At 45.6% G+C, this 25010-nt stretch overlaps 1 protein-coding gene across 3 annotated transcripts in view; it reads left to right on the forward strand.

The window, feature by feature from the left end:
• Nucleotides 1–25010, forward strand: part of Arhgef3 (Rho guanine nucleotide exchange factor 3) — a 287557-nt gene that overhangs the window by 132523 nt on the left and 130024 nt on the right. For all 3 annotated transcript variants that reach the window (XM_028754050.1, XM_028754053.1, XM_028754051.1), the window contains one exon: nucleotides 14409–14471. In XM_028754050.1, coding sequence (XP_028609883.1) covers nucleotides 14409–14471 — 63 coding nt within the window. The remainder of the gene's footprint in view (nucleotides 1–14408; nucleotides 14472–25010) is intronic.

Genomic DNA, 25010 nt, shown 5'->3' on the forward strand with positions numbered 1-25010 from the left:
TCCAAGTGCACTCATGTGGCTTGGTGCACTTGTGTGCCACTTTCCAGTCCCAGCCAGCAGTGTCCTTGTCCACGTGCTATCATACGAGAAGGAGATGCTAGAGGTCATCTGGGTCAAGTCCCTGAACTAAGAGACAGAGAAACTGATCCAGAGGGAAAGCAACCTGGCTAATGTTATGGGGCTAGGGTTCCAGCCTTAAAAAAATAGATCACAACCCAGGCAATAATTGTTCACTGATTATTTTATTTTACAATTTTTACATCAGGCAAGAAAAAGAGAACATCATAGGGTTGGAGAGATGACTCAGTGGTTAAGATCACTGACTGCTCTTCCAGAGGTCCTGAGTTCAATTCCCAACAAACACATGGTGGCTCACAACCGTCTGTAATGGGATCCAATGCCCTCTTCTGGTGTGGGTGTGTCTGCAGAGAGCGACAGTGTATTCACATATATAAAATAAACAAATCTTTAAAGAAAAAAAAAGATAACATCATTATGACTTATAAACATCTAATAAAAACACAGGCTTCAGAAAATTGTGTCACCATAAAGTTGAAGGAATATCTAGATGGAAGATGAGCGTCTCCTTCTGAGTAAGCCTTTCATATGTGCAGATGACTACAACTTAGAAGGTCTTTGAACGTCTCATGACGTTTCTCATCATCACAGTATCTGTTAGAATACATCCAAATGTGGGCGTTGCTTGGTTCTGACAGTACGTAACATTGTGAGCCAGGACCTAAATTTTCAACAACAAAAAGATGGGAGTGTCCTGTTCAGGATCCAGGAAGTGAGCACGAGCACGCAGGCCTGGCTCCCCGCTGGTCCTGCAGAGCTAGCCTCACTCCCTCCTCCCAAAGGGAGAAGGAAGAAGGTTGGGGGCAGATAAAGTGTCCATCCTCGAACAAAGCTTGGCTAATGCTTGGGGCTTATGCTCCCAAGTACTCCCATTTCCTGTGGCTAAAGTTAGGTCTATTAGATATGAATATCATTTTTAATCCATGACTGGGCAGACAAGGAAAAGGAGGAGGCCCCATTCAGCCATCCCAGGGGAGAAGGGCAGAGGGAGGTGCTCATCTGTGTTTGTCATGGGTGACAAAATGGGTAGGCAGCTAGTTACCAGTTACTGTGGAGACTTATAAAATGTTGCTAGTGCCATGAAAACGAATCACCTTAGCTACAGCCTTTAACGTTGAGTCGGGCAAAATTATTTTCTACAAAACAACATAGGCTTCCCCTGATTATTTGTCTTTAACTGAAAGTTTATATTACTAAGATAAACAAAAGTCTAGTATTCTCGACATAAATAGAATGTAACTATAAAGGTAAACAAACATTCCCAAACAATGTTATTAAACTTCAGCTAGATGCTCTAGCCTGAGCCTGTTTGTGCCCAGGGGGAGATAAGGTTGGTAAACATTATCTTGAGGTAGCCTCAGTTCGACTCTTTTTTTCTGGATGGACTGGGAATGGCAATGGGTTGAAGACTTACTGTGTGGTTGTATGCTGAGGGAAGGGTCTTGTAGCAGGGTCTGAATTATTATAACGTAGGAAACGTCAGACATCATCTGCTCCAACTCACTGAGCTTACACTGAATGAAACTCATCTGCTGAGATATCACCCTTGGGGCATGTGCCACTTCAGATATCATCATCTCTTCCTCCTCCTCCTCCTCCTCCTCCTCCTCCTCCTCCTCCTCCTCCTCTTCCTCCTCCTCCTCCTCTTCCTCCTCCTCTTCCTCCTCCTCCTCCTCTTCCTCCTCCTCCTCTTCTTCCTCCTCCTCCTCCTCTTCCTCTTCTTTCTCCTCCTCCCCTCCTCCTCCTCCTCTTCTTCCTCCTCTTCCTCCTCCTCTTCCTCCTCCTCCTCCTCCTCCTCCTCTTCTTCTTCCTCTACCTCTTTTGGTCTCCTGTGGGTGTTATCACTTAATATCAGTCTACTTGAGAGAGTTATCATCTAAGGCAGCTGACACCCCAAGGAACTCCCTTTAGTCAGTGAAAGGAGGCATTGTATTTGGCAACCCTACGTCCTCACTCCTAGTGGAGACTTATGGACTGTGTTTTACAGACTCTCTCAGGGGCTCCCCTAGTGGGTCAGACTCTGGTTGAGCATGGCTGTAACCTACTGACTACACATACCTTCTCTCTTTTCTGCCACCCCACTTCCTTATGCTCAACAGATCTCCCAAGGAAGCCACTGGGCAGCTAGCTTAGTCCTCCATTTTTATCCCAGGATCTGCTTTACAGGAACCCCAAATAAAGATAACAGACGCTCTAATTAGTTTGACATAGCCTGGAGTCGTCAGACAGGAAGTCCCCGTTTCATTGTGAGCATGCCTTTGGAAGATTGTCTTGATTGTTAATTAATGTAGGAGAACCCAGCTTCGTTCCTAAGCAGGTAGTCTTGAGCTCTATAGGAAAGCCAGCTAAGCATAAAGCTGTGGGGGAGCCAGCAGGTAGCATTCCTTCATGATTCCAGGTTCCTCCCTTGAATTCCTTCCCTGATTTCCCTCAGTGATGGACTGTGACCTGGAATAAATAAATAAATAAAAATCCTTCCTGCCCCTAAGTTTGCCCCTTTGGTTCAGAGCCTCTTCTGGTTCTCTAAAATCTGAATTATCCCTGATGCTTCTACAGTGTGAAGTTGAGTCTTGTGGAAACACAGGTCCTTACACCTGAGAAGAAGGTAAGCATTATTTGATCCAAAGTAAGTATCTTCCTAAATAACAAAACAAGCTGGGCGGTGGTGGTGCACGCCTTTAATCCCAGCACTTGGGAGGCAGAGGCAGGCGGATATCTGAGTTCGAGGCCAGCCTGGTCTACAGAGTGAGTTCCAGGACAGCCAGAGCTACACAGAAACCCTGTCTCGAAAAACAAACAAACAAACAAACAAAAACAACCAAACAACAACAACCTGGAAGTTCACACAAGGCAGACAGTTTACTCTTCACGGTCTTCCTCTCAGTATGGAAGAGTTGTAAGGGAAGTTACTATAGTAATCAATACCCTTCTCATCTGAACAATGGGTTCAGCCAGATAGGATGCTACCCCCTTGTAATCCTAGCACTTAAGATGCTGAGCCAGGAGAACCCTAAATTCCACCCCAGTCTGGACTACACATAGCAAGTGAGCCGGGGAAGTGGGTTGAAGCCCGTGTTGGGGGAGGAGAGCAGAAGCTTACTTGCCAACGAGATCCTTGGAGTCAGCAGGAGCCTCAGGAGCAGCCTTAGGATGTGATGAGGCAAAGGCCCCATGCTGGGCTCCTGTGTACCAACCTGGCCAGAGCCCAATCCACAAAGTGGGCAGCAGTCTTGAGCACAGTGGTTCCTCACTGGGGAATACTGCCCGACAGTCTGCAGAGAAGCTGTGTGACTGTGACCACTTCTGATGTGCTGTCTGGAAGGATGTCAGCTGGGATGCAGGGCATTGTCCTGCCCCTGTGGCTGACAGTGGGGGAAGGGCTCACTGTGCCCACAAACTACAGGAAGGATGGAAAGGGAACTCTAAACTCAAGGGGCCTGTCAGCATACAGGGCATTGTTTCTTCAGTGGCCATGTCATGTCCTGGCAAGGTTCTGTAAAACTCAAAGGCTGAAGTTAATGGCTTCAGAGAACAGAGTCGCCCAGTGCTCCCTTTGCTTCAAAGCCCCCCACCAAGTCTGTTTTACCCTCAATTATGAAACCAAGGCCTAGAGTGTGCAAAACCAAAGCCTGCTCACACAGCATCCAATCCATTCTCTAGGAAGTTAATGGTTTTCTAAAATTAGATTTTTGGGGGGAGGGGGCACAGAGTGTCTCTGGAAGTGAATCCGAATGCCCGCAAGATGACAGATACAAACCTGGGTTTGATCCTAGGAACCTACATAAAAAGTCAGATGTGGTGTACATCTGTATTTCTAGCACTTCTGCAGAAAGTTATAAGGTAGAAACCAAAACCAACTGGAAGCTGGGGGGACAGCTTGCCTGGACTGTGCAGCACAGGAGAAGACAGAGAAACACTGCTTCAAGCCAAGTTGGAGGCTGAGGGCAACTCCCAAAGTTGTCTTGTGACATCAGCATGTGCACACCTGCACTCTAGCACATAACACACACATAAAAATCAACAAATTCACACAAGAACCCAAGATAAACAAGAGACTCTGGTAAACCAATGATATAATCCACTCATTTAACAAATGCTTTATTGAGCATTTGCTGTATGCTGGGCACCATGCCCACTGCTATAGATGCATTGGTTAACTACTTTCGGGAAGAATGTGGTCAAGCATAACCAGATAACTCCAGTGTCTGTCTGTCACAGGCTGGGACCCTTTCTCAGACTTGTCCCTGCTTTATCTGCCAACTCTGGTCTATCACGGGGTAATGGTCCACTGGCTGCAGTTCTCAGTGTTTCTGGCATGTGAGGATGTGGATCAGAAGTCTGTTTGAGGAGTTGGATCTAGTCTGAAATTCTTGCTTTGTGCAGATATCTCCAGAGTCGCCCTGCTTGAGTCATTTAAACTCTGATCTGTAGATCATGGGAAGTGTCCAGAATGCAGGGCAATCTGTTTGAAACAGCATAGCCCGGGCTGGCTTAGACTGCCTGTGTGGCGCTGAAGAGGGGTTCTCACAGCCTTAAGTTTGCAATCTGTCTGAACCTGTGCACTGTCATACATGTTTTCTTCAGTGCTAGAATTTGAACCCTGAGCCGTCTACTTGCCAGGTAAGCACGGAGCTGCATCCTCCTCCTTTAGTGGATTCCTACCCCTTGCAGGCCTGAAGCTTCGTATGTAGACAAAGCTAGCTTCGAATTTAGATCCACCTTCTTCTGCCTCGAAAGTGCTGGGACTAAAGGTGTGCACCACCGTGTCTTGCCCTATTATTGGCTTCTTGGTAGACCCTTTCCTGTTCCAGCAACAGGAAGGAGGAGGAAGGGCAGAGCAGTTTGTCTCGATTGTCAACTTGATAGGATTTAGAGTCACCATGGGCATGTCTGAAGGATTTAATTGGGATGGGAGACTCGTCCAAAAATATGGGCAACAACATCGTTTCTTGAGCTGGGGTCCAGACTGAATAAAGGAGATACATGCTAAGGATCATTATTCACCTCTGCTCCTGGCTATGGCTGCTGTGTGACCGATCTGCCTTATACTCCTGCTGCCGTGCCTTCCCACCACGATAGACTGAATCTCCAAAGACTGCCTCCAAATAAAACCTTTCTTCCATAGGTTTCCTTTGTCATGTCACAACAGCAAGAAGAGTAACTAATACAGAGGGGAAGAAAGGAAGGAAGGGAGGGAGGGAGGGAGACAGGGAGGGAAGGAGGGAGGGAGGGAGGGAGAGGGAGGAGGGAGGGAGGGAGAGAGGGAGGAAGGAAGGAAGGAAGGAAGGAAGGAAGGAAGGAAGGAAGGAAGGAAGGAAGGAGTAGCTTAAGTGGCTGAATATTCTGTAAAGAAACCAACTTCAGCCTCTTAGACTCGGAGTTACAGTGTGGCTGTTAACACCTAGTGAGTCAGCAAGGGAGCTTGCTTGCTTTTCAGTGCTAGGAATCAAACCAGGGCCTTAGGCATGCTCTGTCACTGAGCCTCACCCCAGCCCTGATCTGTTTATTTATCTCTATCCTGATCTTCCAGGCAGTTTAGAAAGCATTACCTATTCCTACAGTGTTCCTCTACTGTATGGAGCCTATTGCCCCAAGGAATCCAGGATCCAGACACCAGCAACAGAAGGAAGCCTTGTGTCCTTGTGGCTAAAGACTTGTCTGTTGGCAACTCGCTATGGTGGACAAAGTGTCACCAGCTCAGGAAGGGGAAGGATTTCTAAACAGCTGAGGACAAACCCAAGAACTCTCATTGTCTACTCAGTGTTCTATATTCCTGTGAATAATCATGTTTGGATCTAAATTATGTCGTTGGGTAGTCTGCTGTTGGACATGAGGGTTACATGGGGTGCTTATCTAAGAATTAAGCAGTCATTTGGACATTTCCTAGATGTACGTGTGTGTGTGTGTGTGTGTGTGTGTGTTGCTTCTCTGTCTGAATTAATGATTATTAATAAGATTTTAAATGATTCCATCAGTGAGGATCTTGTTTACCCTTTATTCATTGTGTGTGTGTCTATGTGTACCATGGAGCATGCGCAGCGGTCAGAGGCCGGCCATCTTGTGAGAGTCAGTTCTCTGCCTTCACCATGCTAGTTCGTGGGGTGGAACTCAAGTAAAGGCTTTATGAAAAGTGAACTGGGGTTGGAGAGATGGCTCAGCGGTTAAGAGCACTGACTGCTCTTCCAGAGGTCCTGAGTTCAAATCCCAGCAACCACATGGTGGCTCACAACCATCCGTAATGAGATTTGATGCCCTCTTCTGGTGTGTCTGAAGACAGCTATAGTGTACTCATAAATAAAGTAAATAAATCTTAAAAAAAAAAAAAGTGAACTGTCTTACTGGGTTTTTAGAGAGTAATTTTTTTAAAAAAGATTTATTTATTTTATGAATGTGACTGCCCTGTCTGCATGTACACCTATATGCCAGAAGAGGGCAATCAGATTCCATTATAGATAGTTGTGAGGGACCATGTGGTTGCTGGGAATTGAACCTCTGGAAGACCTGCCAGTGCTCTTAACCACTGAGCCATCTCTTCAGCCCTTTACAGAATAATGTTAAAAGGAGGTTTGTTTTTTGTTTGTTTGTTTGTTTGTTTGTTTTTTGCTTTTAATGTGTTAGAAAAAAAAGTGAAGAGAGGCAGTGTGGTATGGAGTGCAGGCTGGTACACAATAGCTTCAAGTATCAATATTGCTAAGGGAAAAAAACAGATAAACAAATACCCAAAAGAATACCAGTGGCAACAGTGTTATGAATTAAGAATTGTGGTTAATCTAATCCCCAGCACCTGAGAGCCAGTAGAGACAAAATAATCATCATAATTTAGAAGGCCTGGGAAGAAGTAGTCCTGGCTAACTTGATTTTGTGCATCTTGTCACAGCTCATTGTTGAAAATCCTGGTGGATACAAACCTTTCTTCCCACTTTATACCCGTGCCTGGACAGAGCAGACATGGAACGAGATTTCTGTAGTTTTTGAAGTTTTCAACATTTTCGATAGTTTTTTTCCTTGAGTTTTATTTAGTCTGGTGCCTTCACTTGCTGTCTTTGCTGCCGGTGATCTTAATACTGAGAGTAGATAGTCTCTGTCAGTTCTGAGCCCTTGACCCACAGTGATCTAGCACACTCTCACTGCTGTTACAGATGAGGAACAGGCATAGAACAGTGAGGTGAGTGACCCCCAAGGCCTCATGGCAGGTGTATGGCAAAAGAAGACACCCCCTCCCCTAATTCTGCCTATATAGTCTGCCCAAGCTCCTCCAATCTGTCATCAGTGCTATCTGGGCACAGTCACACAGTGTCAGTTAGAATGTATGGACCAGTAGTTCAGAGGGACCTGAATTCCAAGTTCTCTACCATATGATCATCAGATAAGAGTTTGGGGGTAATAGGGACGTGGGTTCGAGAATGCTAGAAAACGGAGGGCATCTTAAAATTGGAGAGGAGAAAATAGCCCTCTGTTAAATGGAATAGGGCCTTGCCTTGGTCCTCTTACCTGTGGATCAAAACAAAGCAAGGGATGTTTTATGTTCAAAGTCAAGCTGATGAAGTCAAGCTCCAGCTGAGGGGAAGCACAAGAACACAGAATCCGTTTGCTGACCCTGAAGAAGGCCCAGATAAAAGGCCCAGCATCAAAGCTTTGAAACCACCAAGCTGTTTGCCAGGGAGAAGATAAATCAAAAGGCTTGAGAGATCTGGTTCAAATTGAGTAATTATAAACGACTAATCAGAGACCGTTTGCTGTCAAGTCAGGAGCTGCACTCTCTCCATCAGTGGGTTTTTGCTGTTCTGGTCAGCTCCTTATTTAATAGAAAAGTCTGTGATTAAATAACGGGGCTGTTCTGATGCTAATCAATTTAATCTCAGCCATTTAAAGTGAAGTCTGACTTCACCATTTGCCCTCATCCCTGAGAAAGGAGCAGGAAGAACCCAATGCCAACACGACTAAAGGTATCCGAGGGGCTCTGGGGACAACTCCATGGGGTCTGAGCAGTTAGGAGAGTCATATTTCAGCCTAGAACTCTACATCTGCCATGCTGCAGGCCTCTCCACCCCTTGCCTACCCTGATGGCCTCTCAGAGTCAAATGGTAGCAAAGCAATGATCACCATGGTGACAGGGGTAATAGTAATCACAACAATGACCACATGACCACGTTCCAGCTCTCTCACTGTAGACCTGGCCCTGGTTTATTTGTTTGTTTGTTTTGTTTCAGTTTTTTGACACAGGATTTCTCTTGTAGCCCTGGCTGTCCTGGAGCTTGCTTTGTAGACCAGGCTGGCCTTGAACTCACACTGCCTCCCAAGTGCTGGGTCTAAAGGTGTATGCTACCACACCTGGCAAGAGATGGGCTTTTATACTCATGCTTGTCTCATTTCTGTTCTTAATTTCCTTGAGTTATATAGGTAAATTCCTATGGATATATAAATATTGTTTACTAATACATTTTAAATTTACATTTATTTATTCTGTGTATACAAATGTGCATTTGGATGGGTGTACATGTACTTACCACAGTATGTTTGTACAGGTCAGAGGATAACTTGTAAGAGACAAGTCACTCCTACCATGTGGATTTTAGGGATTGAACTCAGGTCTTGAGGCTTGGTCACAAGCACTATTATCCACTGGATCACCACATATATGTGGTACACACACACACACCACACACACACACACATACACACACACACCACACACACACACACCACACACACACACATTTATTTGAGATAGAGACTTTCTACTCTTGACTGTTTTGTAGATTAGGCTGGCCTTGAATTGCTATGTGCTGTGTAGATCAAACTGGCTTGCACTTGCTTATCCTCCTGCCTCTGCCTCCTAAGTACTGAGATTATAGGCATGAATACCCATGCCTGGCTTGTTTTAAGTAAGTATATAAATACATTTTTTAAGCCATTTTCAGTTATTAACCTAAAAAAAAAAAATGTCTTACCAGACAGGACGAAGGGAAGAAATCAGCTGTGTGATAGAGAGTCAAGTGGTCGGGCCTAAAAAACAAAACAAACAATCCTGTTCTGCGCTCACTCAGTAAAGTCCTTCTGACCTCAGAATCTCACTCTTGGAAACATGTACCACAGTGTTTACTTAAAATGAGGGGAAAAAACAGCTAGTGGAACATTCATTGGTTCCTAGTAGGTGCCTAGTTCACTGTGTTTTCTTTCTATGTGTGTCGGAAACGCCTAGTGATTTTCTTTGGCAGCTAAGGTTAATACCTTCACAGCATTCAAGATTTGGTCTCAAGAGAATGGGAGCCAGGGCAGGTGAGATGAATATATTCAGGCTTGGCCCAGTATGGAGTCTTCTGAGAATCCACCCGTGGACAATTGGACCAGTGTTCTTCATAAACAGTTTCCCCGAACAACAGAAAAGCAGTTTGTTCACGGACCATTTACCAAAGGAATTCAGATGTCTGCCTTGGGTTATCTGAAGGTGGCCAAGCCTGAAAGGAGATAGCCCTGCAGCAGTCTGAGGGATAGTAATTATAAAAACAGGTCTAGGAGATGAAGGGCAAAGGTGATTCTGGTAGAGTCCGAGATGACGTGAAAGTCATACATTTCCAACATAGGTCACCAGATCCATGCATGTTTCCTCAAGTTGCCATGACACTTTACAGCCAAACATGCAAATATGCACTATGCTCCATGACATTTTCACAAAGGGGCTCCTGGTACTTTGTTGGTTGAAGAAGAGGGTTTTGCAGCACCCAAAGGCTTCTAGAGAGTATCTGTAACCTGTGGACTATGACAGTAAGAAGTCAGACACTCCCCCATTGCCCATTGTCCCTACAGTCTCCTCGGTCACTGCTTTGGTTTGCCCTTTATGGTCACTTCTGGTTACACAGCTGCTCTCTTCCTCCTCTCAGCCACTGGCAAGACTTGGAGGAACAGAGGTCACATCTTCCCTTTGCTCAGGGACCAGGCGTGGACAAACACCATGGCTCAGAGGTGACATTTTTTGAGCACATTAGAGTCTCTTTCTTGTAGGTAGTATGCAACTCATTAATCTATCACCAGCACCACCACCACCACCACCACCTCCACCACCACCTCCATCACCACCACCACCGCCACCACCACCACCTCCACCACCACCACCTCCATCACCACCACCACCACCACCACCACCACCAACTCCACCACCACCACCAACTCCACCACCACCACCAACTCCACCACCACCACCACCTTGGGCCAAGGACTGCCCTGCTGTGACTTTCTTTACATATCCATGTATTTTATGGAAATCAGTGTCCCCACTAGTAAGGAAAATGTTCTCTTTTATCTGAACAGTAAGAATTTTTTGTTTGTTTGTTTTTCTAGACAGGGTTTCTCTGTGTAGTCCTGGCTGTCTTGGAACTCACTCTGTAGACCAGGCTAGCCTCGAACTCTTGAACTCAGAAATCCGCCTGCCTCTGCCTCCCAAGTGCTGGGATTAAAGGCGTGTGCCACCACCACCCGGCTAACAGTAAGAAATTTGAGATTGAAGAATTCAGCTTTCAGTAACCTTGGCTTGGAGGTTTTGATTGGTTTGGGCCAGGTGGTTTGCAGAAGGCAAGGAACATCACCTCAAGAACACAGGCCTCCTTTATTCATTCCTTTTGCTTTGTCCCTTGAGTCACCATGCAGAAATTATTCACCAGTCTGCTCAGCACAGAGTGCTGGGGAAGAGCCCATAAGATGATGTGCTGAATTTGGAGACAGACTACCACAGTTACTGGACTTACACAAGCGGCTTTCTCAGAGTTGCAAGGGAAGTGGATGATGCCTTCCCACCATCTGTAAACTTAACAAAAATAACAGTGGGAACTTGAGTCCTCAGATTGGCTGGGAATCCATCAGAGCAAATATGTAAATATACAGTACACACAACAACCATCCTGCCCAAACACTCCCGGACTAACTTGTCTGTGGCTTATGATCTATGTCGCCCCAAAGCAACAGTGACAGTGCTTAAGATTTGAAAGGACTGTAGAAAAGAGCTTAGTGTTCTCAAATAGTCACAAAGGAAGAACATAGTCAGAAAGGTGTCCCCTCAGTCCTCAGCCACTGCTTCCTCTCAAGGTCACATGTGTGATCCCAGGCTTGAGTGCAGGACGACCTGAGAGATAGGAACTGCTTAGCATGGAGTCAGGTAGGCCTGGGTTGGATCCAGGCTCTGCCACTTGCTGATTATAAAAATCTGGGTCCTCTCAGAGCTTCTGTTGGAGTCTCACAGAATAGAGAACTTTCTAGCTCTCACTTGCCTTATAGTGTGGTTGTGGTTGTCAGGCTCAAAGGAGATCCTACAGGTAAATCTGTCTGTGAGAAGCATGTCATAATGTTTAATAGACTGAAATGTCACCTTCGTTATGGGTCTGATTAGACCATTACAAACACTGTCTCACAACATATTTGTCAGTATCTCTGGGCTCTCCTGGTGATGTCTTCCATGAATTGTTCTATAGCTCATCGGCATGAGCCTCGCTTCCCAGGACTTGAGACATTGCAGGTCCCGGTTGGGTGTGCAGTGCATTCACGTGTCTCCTCCACTGCACACCTTCACCACTAGGGTCCGCTGAGCTGGAGTGGTTGCCCATTTGGTTCTTTCTCTCTTTCCACCTTGGAGACTGAGGCTGCTGAAGGAAACACGACTCTCAAAAGGGTGCAGGGTAACAGAGATCAGCTAGTCCTATTCCAGGCTCTGTGCAAGCATTTGGACCTGAGTCCCATCCTCAGCACCCACATAAAAAGCTAGGTGTGGCGGCAGGACATGCCTACGATCCCAGCTCTGGGTTGTAAAGACATAAGGATTCCTAGGGCTTGCCGGCTTAGGAGTCTAGCCAATCAGCAAGCTCCAGGACCATACTATTGTCTGTCTCCAAACAAAAAAGCAAACAGTGGGATGCCCTGCTGCAGAGATACTCAGTGGTTATGACCCAATACTGCTTTTGCAGAGGGCCCAAGTTCAAGTCCCAGAGCTCATGCTGGATGTCTTACAACCTCCTATAACTCCAGCTCCAGAGAGGTCCAGTGTTTCTGGCCTCTGTGGAACCTGTACTCATACCTATATACTCCCCCACCCTACATAATTAAAAACATTAAAACTTTAAGGTTGAACATGATTGAAAAAGATGCATGACATTGACCTCTGACCTCCACACACACATGTATACATGTGCGTGCTCACAAAGTCAAACACTAGAGAGAAAAGTTAGCTGGTATGTCATCTCTGCCTTGCCTGATTCATTCATAGTAGAGATCACGATGTGATCTCTTCTTTTTTGTACCCAAGTAGTAGTCAGGAAGTATGCCTTTCCCATGCCAGTTTCCAGGACCCAGAGCGGCTGTTGGTACAGAAGTGGTTGGGGAACGTAAAGGGGCTGAACAATGACTAAATGATGCTTTGTGAAGTGTTTGTTTCTGGCTTAGAGTTCTAGCTGTAGACTTTTTTTTTTTTTTCAAGACAGGGTTTCTCTGTATAGCCCTGGTTGTCCTGCAACTCACTCTGTAGACCAGGCTGGCCTCGAACTCAGAAATTCGCCTGCCTCTGCCTCCCAAGTGCTGGGATTAAAGGTGTGCTTTTTTTAGCTGCAGACTTCTTAGTTGAGTGTGGTGGTACTTGCTTGCAACCTCAACAGTTAGGAGTCACAGATAGCCTGGTCTACATAGCAAATTCCATCCAGGTCAGCCAAGGGCATATACAAAACCAAAAGGCCTTTCTGACTTGTTTGTTGCTAGCAGTGACTAGCCATCACCCTGTGAAATGAGAATTGACAAGAAACCCATTTCTTATAATCTGTGTGGCTTTTATTTTGTAACTTGTGTGTGGCTCTCTCTCTCTCTCTCTCTCTCTCTCTCCCTCTCCCTCTCCCTCTCCCTCTCCCTCTCCCTCTCCCTTTCCCTCTCTCCCTTTCTCCCTCTCCCTCTCCCTTTCCCTCTCTCCCTTTCTCCCTCTCCCTCTCCCTCTCTCCCTTTCTCCCTCTCCCCCTCTCTCCTTCCCTCCCTCCCCCCTCTCTTTCTCTCTTTCTTTCCCTCCTTCTTTCCCTTCCTCCTTCCCTCCCTCCCTCCCTAGTCAAGAGGACCAGGTCATCTTCAGAATTTTAAGTAGGTAGCTAGCTTTATAAAAAGAAACTCCAGTCCACTCTCCATCTTCATCTGACACTTCTATTCATCCTATTATAGAATACCTTCTCCCCTGAGAAGACTTTTATCACTGCACTTCCAAAATCTTCCAACCTACTTTTAGAGCACCAACTGGGTACCAGCGTTCCCTTCTGCATTATTGCAGGGGCTTGGGATGTAGCTCAATAGTAAAAGCACTCACTTAACATGCAAAGGGCCTGGATTTGATACCCAGTGCCAGGAAAACCAAAGATGTATTTATTTTCCTCTCCTTGGAGCTTTTGTTACTACCACCCCAACCATGGAGTTAAGAAAGAGTCATTCTAACCCATGGATCAAGGTGTGCAAATCATATCTGCTGTCTCTCTCTTGCAAGGATATACATTCTTTAACTGTGGGAGTTGCCAACCTGTACCATTCTGGAAGCAAACACGGAGGTTGGCACATAGCAGATACCTGTTCTGCAAGCGTTTTGTTCAAGTGATCATGGGCAGTTTGGGTCACTGTCCACTCCCTGCCTTTGTTCAGATCAGAGTTCTTAATGAAAGAGGAGGTGGGCTTCTCTGGCAGTTACAGACAGACAGTCCTGTAACTTCACAGTGGTAGTTCTGGTCTTCTGGCAGCATCTTAACAGACATGAAAACCCAAGAAACACTTGCCTCAAGCAGACCTGAGGATGCAGAAGATAATTGAACATATCTTGGATGTGCTTTCTTATAGTTTGTAGATAAATATCTTTTCTCCTTTATAAAGGAGAAAATATATTTCATCATCTAATTTAGTAAGCTGATGGGGCCATCATTATATGGATTCATTTGAGGTGTCTGTGGTAGAATAATGGAGTGGGGGAGGGAGAGAGACAGACAGACAGACACACACACACACACACACAGGGAGAGAGAGAGAGAGACAGAGAGACAGAGAGAGACAGAGAGACAGAGAGAGACAGAGAGAGGCAGAGAGAGACATAGAGAGATTGGTCGATTGATTGTGGTGGCAAAAATAAGAATAAGCATGCAAGCCAATCACCTCACCACAGGGCTTAGTAATTCCCCGTAGTTCTCGGATCTACTACCTTGCATCGTTGGCTGAAGCTTTTGGTTGACACATGGAAGTGATAAGAACCCCATGAGTTATCTGATTTGTTTTCTTCCTTAATCAAAGCTGAAATCCTGTTTATATTTGAATTTGTCTTTTCATCTGTCTTGCAGCGGAAACGGAAGCAGAGTGCCCAGGATGAAGATGCCGTCAGCCTGTGCAGTCTTGACATAAGTGTAAGTTCAGTTCTTTCTACCTCCCACTCCGCCCCCGGCACACCACAGCACCACGAATGTCATGTTACCACACTGCGTGCTTTAAGTGGACGTCCAACTGTGGAGATGTGACTTAGAGGAATTTTTTGTTTTTAATCTCTTCTTCATTTTACTCTATAGCCAACTTGAACTTCAAGCCAATGTATTTATTGCCTATGTGTTTTCTCTCAAAGTGAATTATAAACTTAGGCTTCTGGGTAGCATCTAGGTTATTCCCACTATGCATTTCGAGACACTTGGTTCAAGAAGATAGATCGGATGTTTTTCCCTTGAGAGGTGGGTGGAGTCAGTGGCCTGGCCTAATTCCAGCAGCTGGATGGCCCAAAGGCTGGAAGAAGATTCTTGTAGTAGGTGAGTGGGTCTGGGTTCAACAGATCTTAGTCAAGGTTCAGTACTTAACGTTCATGTGGAGTGATTCCTCATCTGGAAAATAAGGCTGAAAAGACTCCACCTGACTCGGTGAGTGAAATGTAACAACGAAAATGAGAATACCAAACATGACACCTGATGTTTGAAAAGTGCCCAGCAAACCTTAGCTACATTGTGTCTGTCAGGCTTGCAGAAGAGGCTCAGGGATTTGGTGGCTGAGCACTGGAGATGGCTCAGGTAGGGAGCCCCCTTGGATTTCCTAGATGTTTTATTTTGCTGACCTCCTTTGCATGGGCTCTGGTCCTATGACTGATGCAATTGAGAAGTCTCCCCACCCCCCTCGTGAGGGCTAGAGTAAGACCTCAGGCCTCCCAGGTTCCTTCTGTCCTCTAATCTCGTCTTCTCAGATAGTAGTCAGGATCTACCCTTCATGCAGTGTGGATCCATGTAACATTGTGGTGTTTCCTACAGAGACTGTGTAAGTACTCTAGGATTTGTGAAGGCTCAGCATCTTCATTTGGTTAGACAATAGATCTTCTAAAGCCATTGTGAGAACCGGAAACTCCTTGATTATAAATTATTAGGTTCTCATTTAATGCCATTTATTTGCCCAATATAAGCAGTGCTCTTTTAGCTATTTTTAATTATTGTCAAATTTCCTGGACTTACCAGCCTTGGTGGAGTGAGCCTGAGCTAGCTGCTAATCATGTACTTGAGTGTCTTTATTTCACCATATGGTGTTTATCTATCCTAGTCTTTTAGACTGTCAGATTGATGGAGTTAGACCAGTTTACCAGGTTGCCATGGTAACAAGATAGCAAGCTGTTCTTCTGATTCATTGGATATTCATTGGATATTGTCCTATTGACAGGAAGCTATGGAACTTCTTGCATTAGCAGTAAGATTTATCGTGTGTTTGAGTACTTTTAATTTTGTGGAACTTTACCTTTACAACTTTTAGGATCTACAGAGTCCTTTTTTTTTTTAAAGTTTACTTAAAAAACAATTATTTATTTTATATAAATGTTCTGTCTTTGCACACACTGGAAGAGGACATAGGATCCCGTTACAGATAGTTTTTTAGTCACCATGTGGTTGCTGGGAATTGAACTCAGGACCTCGGAAAAAGCAGTCAGTACTTCTAACCACTGAGCCGTCTCTTCAGCTGAATCTACAGACTCTTTAGCCATCATGCAGATGAACTATTCACCTGAAGGGCAGAGCAAAACTTTGTCCAGGCATTTTTAAGATACTGCTTCAGCCTATGGTTTCCTCAGCTGCAAGCTGGTGTTCAGTTTTCAGGAATGCCTGTCCTTAAGTGTTTTTCACCTGAGAACTGCTGACCTCTGATCAGAAAGGATTACTGGCAGTTTTAAATTTGATTTAGTTTTTGTCTTGATGGGCATCAATGGCCTTGCCTCCTTACTCAGGCCACCTAGGTCTCAGGTAATGAATGATTTCTAGATAATGGTTTTCCCCCTGTGCAACTACAGATATTTCCTCTTCTCTCACTAACTCATGTATCATGCTTTGTTATAGTAATGAGATTTTATAAAAAAAAAAAAACCACTACTCTATTTCACTAATAGGGCTATCTTAGGGATTTAGCTACGGTCGGGCTTATTTCTGATTTGCTTGGCTTTTTGTCTGAGTCTTGGCAAGCAGGTCTCCAGAACCTAGGCTGGGTTTCCTCCATTTGTTGCCACAGAGTGTTATAATAATTGTACAGGTTAGAGACCTGGAAGCTCTTGTAGGGGCTTCCATGAAATTGCTGGGCTGCAAGTTCCACCGAGCCTTAGAGTCACAGAGCTGACAGGAAGTGGAAGAACGAGGCATAGCCAGGAAGGAGTTTCTCACTTCAAACCCGGTGCCCCGTGTGCACTCAGAGGAGATGAACTGAACTGAATGAAGTGGTGGATAGAGCCATCCTTGAGAAGACAGTTCACCATAAATGCAACCACATCTAAGGATCTGAGCCCAGTGAATTAGTTATTCTGATAAGGAAGTGGTCTTTATCAGTTGGTTGGTTTAGGCTTAAAGGGACTATGTTTTTGTGCTTTTAAGTAGCAATGTCCAGGAGAGTCTTTCCAGCAACAGTCCTGAAGAGGTGGTGTTTCTGTTGTTGCTATTTCATAATTTTGCCCCAAACTGGCCAATAACCTAAAGATTCAAGCAATCCCCCTTGCCTCTGTAGCAGGGACTGAGGCACGTGTCAGAACTGGCTAAAGAGTCATTTTGTGCCTATTGCTCTGTATAAGTGGAAAGTGTGTGTGTGTGCGCGTGTGTGTTTTGGGGGGAGGTAGGTTTCATTTAGTGGCTTCTGGTGGAGGGTGTGAGGGTGTAGTGAGATGGGTACTTCTCAGTTTAGACTCCACTTCCTAAGCAATGAGACATTCACAGGATGTGTGCTTTGAACCAGAAGTTGCTAGATAAGATGGGCATCTTTTGGGGTCAGTAGTCAGGTTCCTGTTCAGTCAGCATAACGCTGACAACACAGACTGCTTTTGGTACTTTAGAATGAGAGGTGTTGGGGAGGGGGAAGGAAAGAGGAAGAGGGACAGAGAGAAAGACCCCTAAGGAGTACCCTTTTAAAAGAAACATTTGTGATGTAAAAAGCTAGGAGTTGTTTGCACAGGTGGATTCACCCGTTGATTAATAAGTAACTGTCAAGCATGGTGACACACATATGCAATCAATCCAGCATTTAGGAGACATGAGCAGGAGAATTTTGAATTTGAAGCTAGCCTGAGCTATAAAGCAAGATCTTAAATCACATGTGATTCCGGGGCATTTGTCGACCCCAGCCAAGCCCCTTCGTTGAGAACTCCTTTTACAGGGGAAACTAGAAAATCTTGAAGCCCAGGGAAGGATGACCTGCCTACAAAGAACTGTTATCTCGTTGGGACTGGAATGCCTCTATAGTTGATAAAATAATCGGGGTCTATTTTTCCCTCGACACTTGAACTGCTCCATTGCTTGAGCCCCCAGCTTCCGGAGAGAAGAGGACACAGACTATTTCAGAAACGAAAAATAAAGGCAGTGTGTATTTTTGAGAACAGTTTGCAGAGTGGAGAAGGCTCCTGGCAGCCGCCTCCAAATCTCCTTTTACGTCAGAGGAGATGAGTGGGCTGCTGGTGGGGAGAGTGCTTCTCCCACTGCAGTTTGCTGGTTTAAATCCTGATGGCTGAGAGATGCCTGAGTGGGGAACTCGGTGAGTCCTTGATGCCCTGTGAAGGCCATGGCAGGAAAACCAGCTGTGCCCCAACACCAGAGCTCAGCCCAGTCTGAGACAATGAGCGCTGGGCTGGACATAAAAGCAGCCTCCAGTGATGATGTGCTAGGAAAGGTGGACAAGAGAATAGAACACTTGGCAGGCCTACCTCAAAGCAGAGGCTGTGTTTCTACATGCTGCCTGCCTGTCATCATGGATGACCTCTATAATGTTTGCATTGCTCAGACACTCTGAGTAGAATACTGAGGATGTGAAGCCAGAAATGGCAATAGTGCAACTGAGGAAATACTGTTTGAGCAGTAGAGCATTTTGCAAGCTTGATGAACCACGGGGTTTGATATTTGTTGCTGCCTTCTATGCCCACAAACTTACTATGCCCATGTGTTCCCAAATGCTCTGTGTCTATATTTTAAGCCAGCCCTTTAAGTTTCTGTAAGCACATATGATTTTTTAAAATTCCTGTTTACTTATTTGTATGTGTGTAAGTGCACACACGTGTGCTGCGGAATGGGCGTGGAGGTCAAAGGACAACTTACAGGAGTCAATTCTCTTCTTCACCCCTGTGAGTCCTGGGGATTGAGCCCTGGTCATCAGGCTTGATAAACAAATGCCTTTACCCTCTGAGGTTATCTTGCTGGCCCATAAGCACATCCAGTTTTAAAGATTGGGATCACGACACACATGAATTTAGTTTAGGACTTTTCACTTACTATTTGAGAGTACATCACTGTATCTCACGTCATTCTTTAAAAACATGGTTTTTTAAATATCTATGCTGTCAAATGAAGGCACCAAATTCACTCAGCTCACCCTTTCTTAGGAATTTATGTAAGCATAGCCTTCCTCTGTTATAAATAATACTGACGGGCATCCGAGAATATGCCTGTGTAATCCCTTTACTCAGCAGGATTGAGTCCAAGATCTGAAATTCCTGGCTCACTGCTTGTATCCCCTGAGCAGCCATATGTTCCTCCTGTCAGTGGGAGGTGGAAACCATGCTAGAGATGCCGATTTCTTCTATAGAACCTGGTGGGAGGGGCCCATTCTCTGCAGCCTGGCCCATCCCTCTTCTCAGTTGCCGCTGCCATTCCCTTGCTAAGTCTGTGACACTTGTTCCTCCCCTTCAGAGGGCCCTCTTGGCTGGTGACGGAGCTGGTACTGATACTTCCTCTCGATTCTGATAGGGCTTCTCTGTGGAGAGTGGTGTCTGCACCTGAGATGAGGAGGGGGGCAGGTTAGCGCTCACATCCTTCTTATGTTGTCCTTGCCAGTTTGTAGGGACCGAGATAAACCCTTCCGAAGCTCCTGCAAAGAATACTTGGGGAGAGTGTATCCTGCCTCATGCTTTTGAGTTCCTTCCGTTGTGATGATAGCCTTCTGTCATCCCCTGTGAGGCATCTAGGCATACTCCGATCTTGCGCTTTCCCTCTCCTGACCAGAGGTGAGAAACAGGTCAGCTGCAGCCTTCATGGAGGAAAGCAATCTCATGGCTCCGACCGCAATGGAGCCCCTCTCTGTAGGCCTGGAGCCTTGTAAATGGACTCCCTGTATCCATCCTGATTTATCTGATTTCCCATCCTTACCTCCAGACTCTGGAAGTACTCTCAAAGTGGGTACTATCTGAGCCCTGCTCACCTGGCCTGGTCTAACGTGAACCACTGCCTTTCACCTGTTTCATACACAGGCTAGCCATTCTGGTTTTCTTTCAGTTTCCCAATACTGTGGGGCTCTGTCTTGTCTTAGTCCATAGTAGATGCTAAATAAACATCAGATAAAAATGGGCTTAGTGCCTCTTCTATTGTGTGGTTGACAGAAAGGAAGGGAGAGAAATATTATGAAAGGAAAAGTAGGTGGAATTTTAAAATTCTAAGACAGGAGCTAAGATGAATATATTTATCCAGATCTTTAATGCTGGAAGATGTTCTGGACTCTGATCACTCAGTAGACTGTCTTGAATTTATTACAGTGTGTGGTACAGTCATGCTCTACTTACAAGGTTACTGGAAAGCCTATGAACTCTTAAAGGCAAACTGTTATGATTTAAGCAAAGGATGCCATAAAGTCACGCCAGCCATGTGACAGATCTCACAGGAGGTTTATTGGGGAGGGAGTATACAGAGGCTGCCCTTGAGCAAGGGTGGAGGGAAGAAGGAGGGGGAGAGGAGAGACTGGCCTTTTATAAGGGGATGTAGCACAAGCATAGGGGGATATGCATCTCATAGTGACAGTGGGAATGTGTCACATCTTGGCAGCCAGTGATGACGTCTGCCGTCACTGGGTCCCTGGGGGCAGATGGAGGAGATACCTGGTTGCTAACACTTGCCTGGTTGCTAACACAAACAGTATTTGTCATAGGTGCTCCATAAACAAGTCTGGGATGAATGGATGAGAGAGTGAGTGAATGAATGTCAGGCCCGGTTGCTTGGAAGGGCGTGTCAGAGCTGCTTTATTCTGTTTTACACTTATGCATTTTCTAGTGTAAACAAGACTCAGAATGTCAGGGACTCGAGGACTCAATCCCGGACTCTTTCTCAGTAGACTGTGGTAGCAATCTGAGATCCCTTAGGCACACATGAGAGCGGTTGCCATGGCTAAGTGGGTGCTTGCTGTATGGTGGGTCTGAGGCTGCCTACATTTCATCACTTCAGCTGTGGAATCCCTTTAGGATGAGGCACATGGGCGTGTGGAGAAGCCATAGCTTGCCTGAGTCGTAAAGATGGCCCACAGCATAGCAACCAAGTCTGCCCCTAACTCCTAGTGCTAGAGCACTGAAGAGGTGTTTAAGCATTCATACGTTCTGTGCTTTCCAAATCCCTCACTTAGTGCTCGCAGCAATCCTCTGACCCTTTCTGAAAATAAAAGCATCGAGGATCAGATACTCAAGCCACGACCTCAGAGTCAAAGCGTGTAGATTCAAACCCAGGAGATGACATGGCAGAGCTTCCCCACACTGCCTCAGGATAAGGAAGAAAGTTGAGAGAAAAGCCTTTGGCTCTGCAGCTTGAGTGCTGGATGATTGACAGGCCATTTAGTCAGTCACATTTGCATCCTGTGAAGCATGTGGCGGGCGCACCCATATTTTCATTACCTGTGCCTTCCAGTTACTTGTGGTGCCGCACGGACACTCAGCATGTGTGCTGGCATAAACAGGGGAGAAAGCTTTCCTGTCTCCATGGAGCAAAGCCGTGTTCACTGTTAGAATACATTCAACCAGACTCAGAGCAACAGAAAGATTATTTTATCTCTTCTCTGAGTCCAGATAATTAAAAAAGATAACATCTCTGCAGGTTTGTTTCTTGTTGGCCATTCTGGAGCTCAATACCTACAGAGATTAGCCTTTCCCCAGCCAGCAGGAGGCCTTGATGAATTATGTGGCAGGCTTTAATAATGCTCTTATCGCCCTGGAGACCAGGCAGGCTGTGGAGGCTGTGGAGGCTGTGGGGGCCTTCATTAGCGCATGCTCATCTGTAATCCAGGGACATTCTCATTTGGGACACGCTGTTGTTCATGCTGCCTGTAGAATCCTCTGGGCATCAGGTAGCAGGGACCCCACTGGCAGAAGGTTGTTCTGAGTCTGCCATGATGTCAAGTTTGAGCAGTGTTAACATAAGCACAGTACAGCTTTGGCCTAGTCAATTATTATGAGTACTAGGCCCAGGGCCCAGGAACGGCACAGAGCTTTTTAAAGACAAGGAAACCCCAGGACTTTCAAGACCTTCTCAGATGCTAATGGCTTCTTCAGTAAGTGAGGTCAGTTTAGCTGTTTTTTTGGGCTCCCCGTGAGGTGAGATGATATCAGTGAGGCTCAAATTAAAGGAGAGTTCTTAAATTCTGTAATGTCTGTTTAGATTTATGATCAGAATTACACACTGTAGGAGCCTGTGCGCAGAATGTGACTCTGTGCCTCAGTTTCCTCATCTGTAAAACCAAGATCATAACAGCATCCTTCCTTAAAGCTGTGAGGATGGAAATGAGTTAGTTTAGTGAAGAATTTAACCCTTTCTCTGTAGCAAGTACAGAATTACCAGTACAGTGTTTTGAATAAGAATGGTCCCCGTGAGGTACAAGCTGGTGGCAAACACCTTTAATCCCAGCACTCCTGAGGCAGAGGCAGGTGGATCTCTGTTGAGTTCCAGGCTAGCAAAAGCTTCACAGAGAAACCCTGCCTTGAAAAAACAAAACAAAGACTGCCCCCCCCCCATACTGGTGGCGCACGCCTTTAATCCCAACACTTGGGAGGCAGAGGCAGGTGGATTTCTGAGTTCGAGGCCAGCCTGGTCTACAGAGTGAGTTCTAGGACAGCCAGGGCTACACAGAGAAACCCTGTCTGGAAAAACAAAACAAAACAAAACAAGACTGCCCCCCCATAGACTCATATATTTGAATACTTAGTCATTACTCACCTGGGTGTGGGAAGTCTTTGAAGGATTAGGAAGTGTGGCCTGGTTAGGAGAAGTGTCACTAGGGGTGGGATTTGAGGTTTCAAAGACCCACGAGGTGTCAAAAAACCTATGCCAGTCTGTCTCTCTGGCTCTTTCTGCCTCTGTTCCTCTATCTCTGTGTGTGTCTCTGTCTCTCTGTCTCACTCTGTCTCTCTGTCTCTGACTCTTTTCCCCTCTCTCTTTCCTTGTTGTCTCAACGTGTAATCTCTCATTTACTTTTCCAATGCTATGTTTGTTTGCTTGCCTGCTTGCCCTCTTGCCCGCTTGCCCACTTGCCCGCTTGCCTGTTGCCCTGCTCCGCACCCTGGCAATCATGGACTTCCCTCTGAAACTGTAAACCCAATAAACTTTTTTATAGATTGTGTGGTCATGGTGTCTTAACAATGGAAAAGTAGCTAAGACAGAGGTTCATTCCAGGTTTTGTTGTGGTAGGCCTGGGTTGTTTTGTTTAAGGAATGTGAAAGACTTTGCATTTTTGGATAAGAAAAAGTGATTGACAGCTGTATGCGGGGCTTTAAGAACCTTCCTAGTAAGAGCTAAGAAGATGATGGTACTGAGAGTAATGTGGACTCCGGAGGCCCCAGCTCAAGAAGTCTCAGAGGACACAATATTAGCAACTGGGATAGAGACCATTTTTGTGATATTTTGGGAAAGAATATGGCTGCCTTTTGCCTTTGTCTTAAGCCTCTGCCTGAGGCTAAGTTTGAAAAGTTTCATTTGCAGCAGAGTTCATGACAACCTCATGTTGACTCTGTCCTGTGGTTATCTCCTACACAGATCTACACTGGGGGAGAAAAGCAAATAGAGCAAAAAGAAGTATAAAATGTATACTTCTATATGATGCAGAAAAATGAGGAGAAAGGAACACCAAGCAATTGAATGTTGAACCTTGGTTTGTGTTGAAAGAGATGGGGGAGTGGGATAAAGTGAACGGCACTGGGAAAAGGTGTCATCTCAGTGCCAGGGAGGCCCAGGCAGGAGCAGCCAGAGACGACACTAATTCTCAGCTAGCCTTTTCCTTTCATACCATCTGTGACTCCAGCCCATGTTGCTGCCTCCAACAACCAAACCTAGCCAAATCTAGATCCCTCACACACGTGCCCAGAGACTTGTCTCTGTGACGATTTCATATCCTGCCAAGTTGACAATCAGTATTAATAATCAAACCAGCTAAAAGAGATTGTTTTAAATAAGCAACTTCTCTAAATAGTATTTAGCACGACTCTGTTCTGTAACACTTCCCTGAAATCCACACCTTCATGGTCAGTGGGCTTGACATCTCTCTGGGAGTGTACCTTTAAACAGAGTGGGCCTCACTCCGTAATCACCTGCTCCAGCTGGCCAACTGTAAGCACGCCGTGATCTCCAGAGTAGATGGTCAAGTCTGTGCCCTCCTATCCAGCTTCCCTGCTTCTGTCCCGCCTCTCTGACATCCACTTTCATCACAGATGACTGCTCAATGGCTCTTCTGAATCCTAAATCGCACACTGCATCCCCCATGCCTCTGTTCTTCAGTAGCTTAGATACATTCTCCTGAGTGTCAAGGCCCAGCATGAGGCATGAGGCTACTTTTCTAGCCGGTTATCCCCATCCCATCCTCCCCTCCCCTCCCTCCTCTCTTCCCTATATTCTGATTACCTTGACCTCTACCCATGCTTGAACCTTGCGCCTCAGGGCCTCCACACTTGCCATTTCTCTCTACGTAGAAAGCCAGCTAAATACTCATGTGACTTCAGTTTCCCTCAGATGTCCTTAAAAAGGCGATTGCTGTCCTTTCATTGGAAAGAGCAAATCCACCCACCTTTCACATTAATATCCCCTCTTCTCTTATCCGGCTCTGTTTTTCCCCCTCATATTCTTTACCCTCACCTGCCATGTCATATGTATTTTTATTGTGTCTCTCTATACTGGCATATGCCTCATTTTATTTTTCTACATTCTGAACATCTGGAGCAGGAGCCTGCACAGACTACGTCTGAGGAACACCAGTTACATACCAAGGGCTGCGTCATTGCCTCCTGTTGTCTTTGAAAGTTATGAAAAACAAGAACTTGATTTATCTTGGCAGCATTTGAAGAATGCCTTTCTTCCTCTACACACGTACTTACATTCCTCCTTCTTCTTTTTTTCCTTTTTAAATAAAAACCAACTAAACAAGAGGAAAACTAAGACTTACCTGAAAAGACTTTGTGATAGACAAAACATTTGTGAAGGCAATGCAGGGCTTCACTGAGCTAGTAATGGGATCAGCCTGAAGATGGAGGCTGTTGTCACCCTGCGTGTGGCGTGCACGCTATGCATGCCGTCTACACCATCACATCCAGGGCCGGTGCATCTTCTTCTGCCTCAGCTTCTTTTGCAGGTGTCTCTCAGGATAATGGTCAGCTTGGAAATTTTCTGTTACTATAAACAACATTCTGTTCCTGTGTTTCCTTTTCTTTCCATTTAATGACATAA

Source organism: Grammomys surdaster, unplaced genomic scaffold (genome assembly GCF_004785775.1).
Source record: "Grammomys surdaster isolate TR1022 unplaced genomic scaffold, NIH_TR_1.0 125979, whole genome shotgun sequence".
Classification (NCBI taxonomy): domain Eukaryota; kingdom Metazoa; phylum Chordata; class Mammalia; order Rodentia; family Muridae; genus Grammomys; species Grammomys surdaster.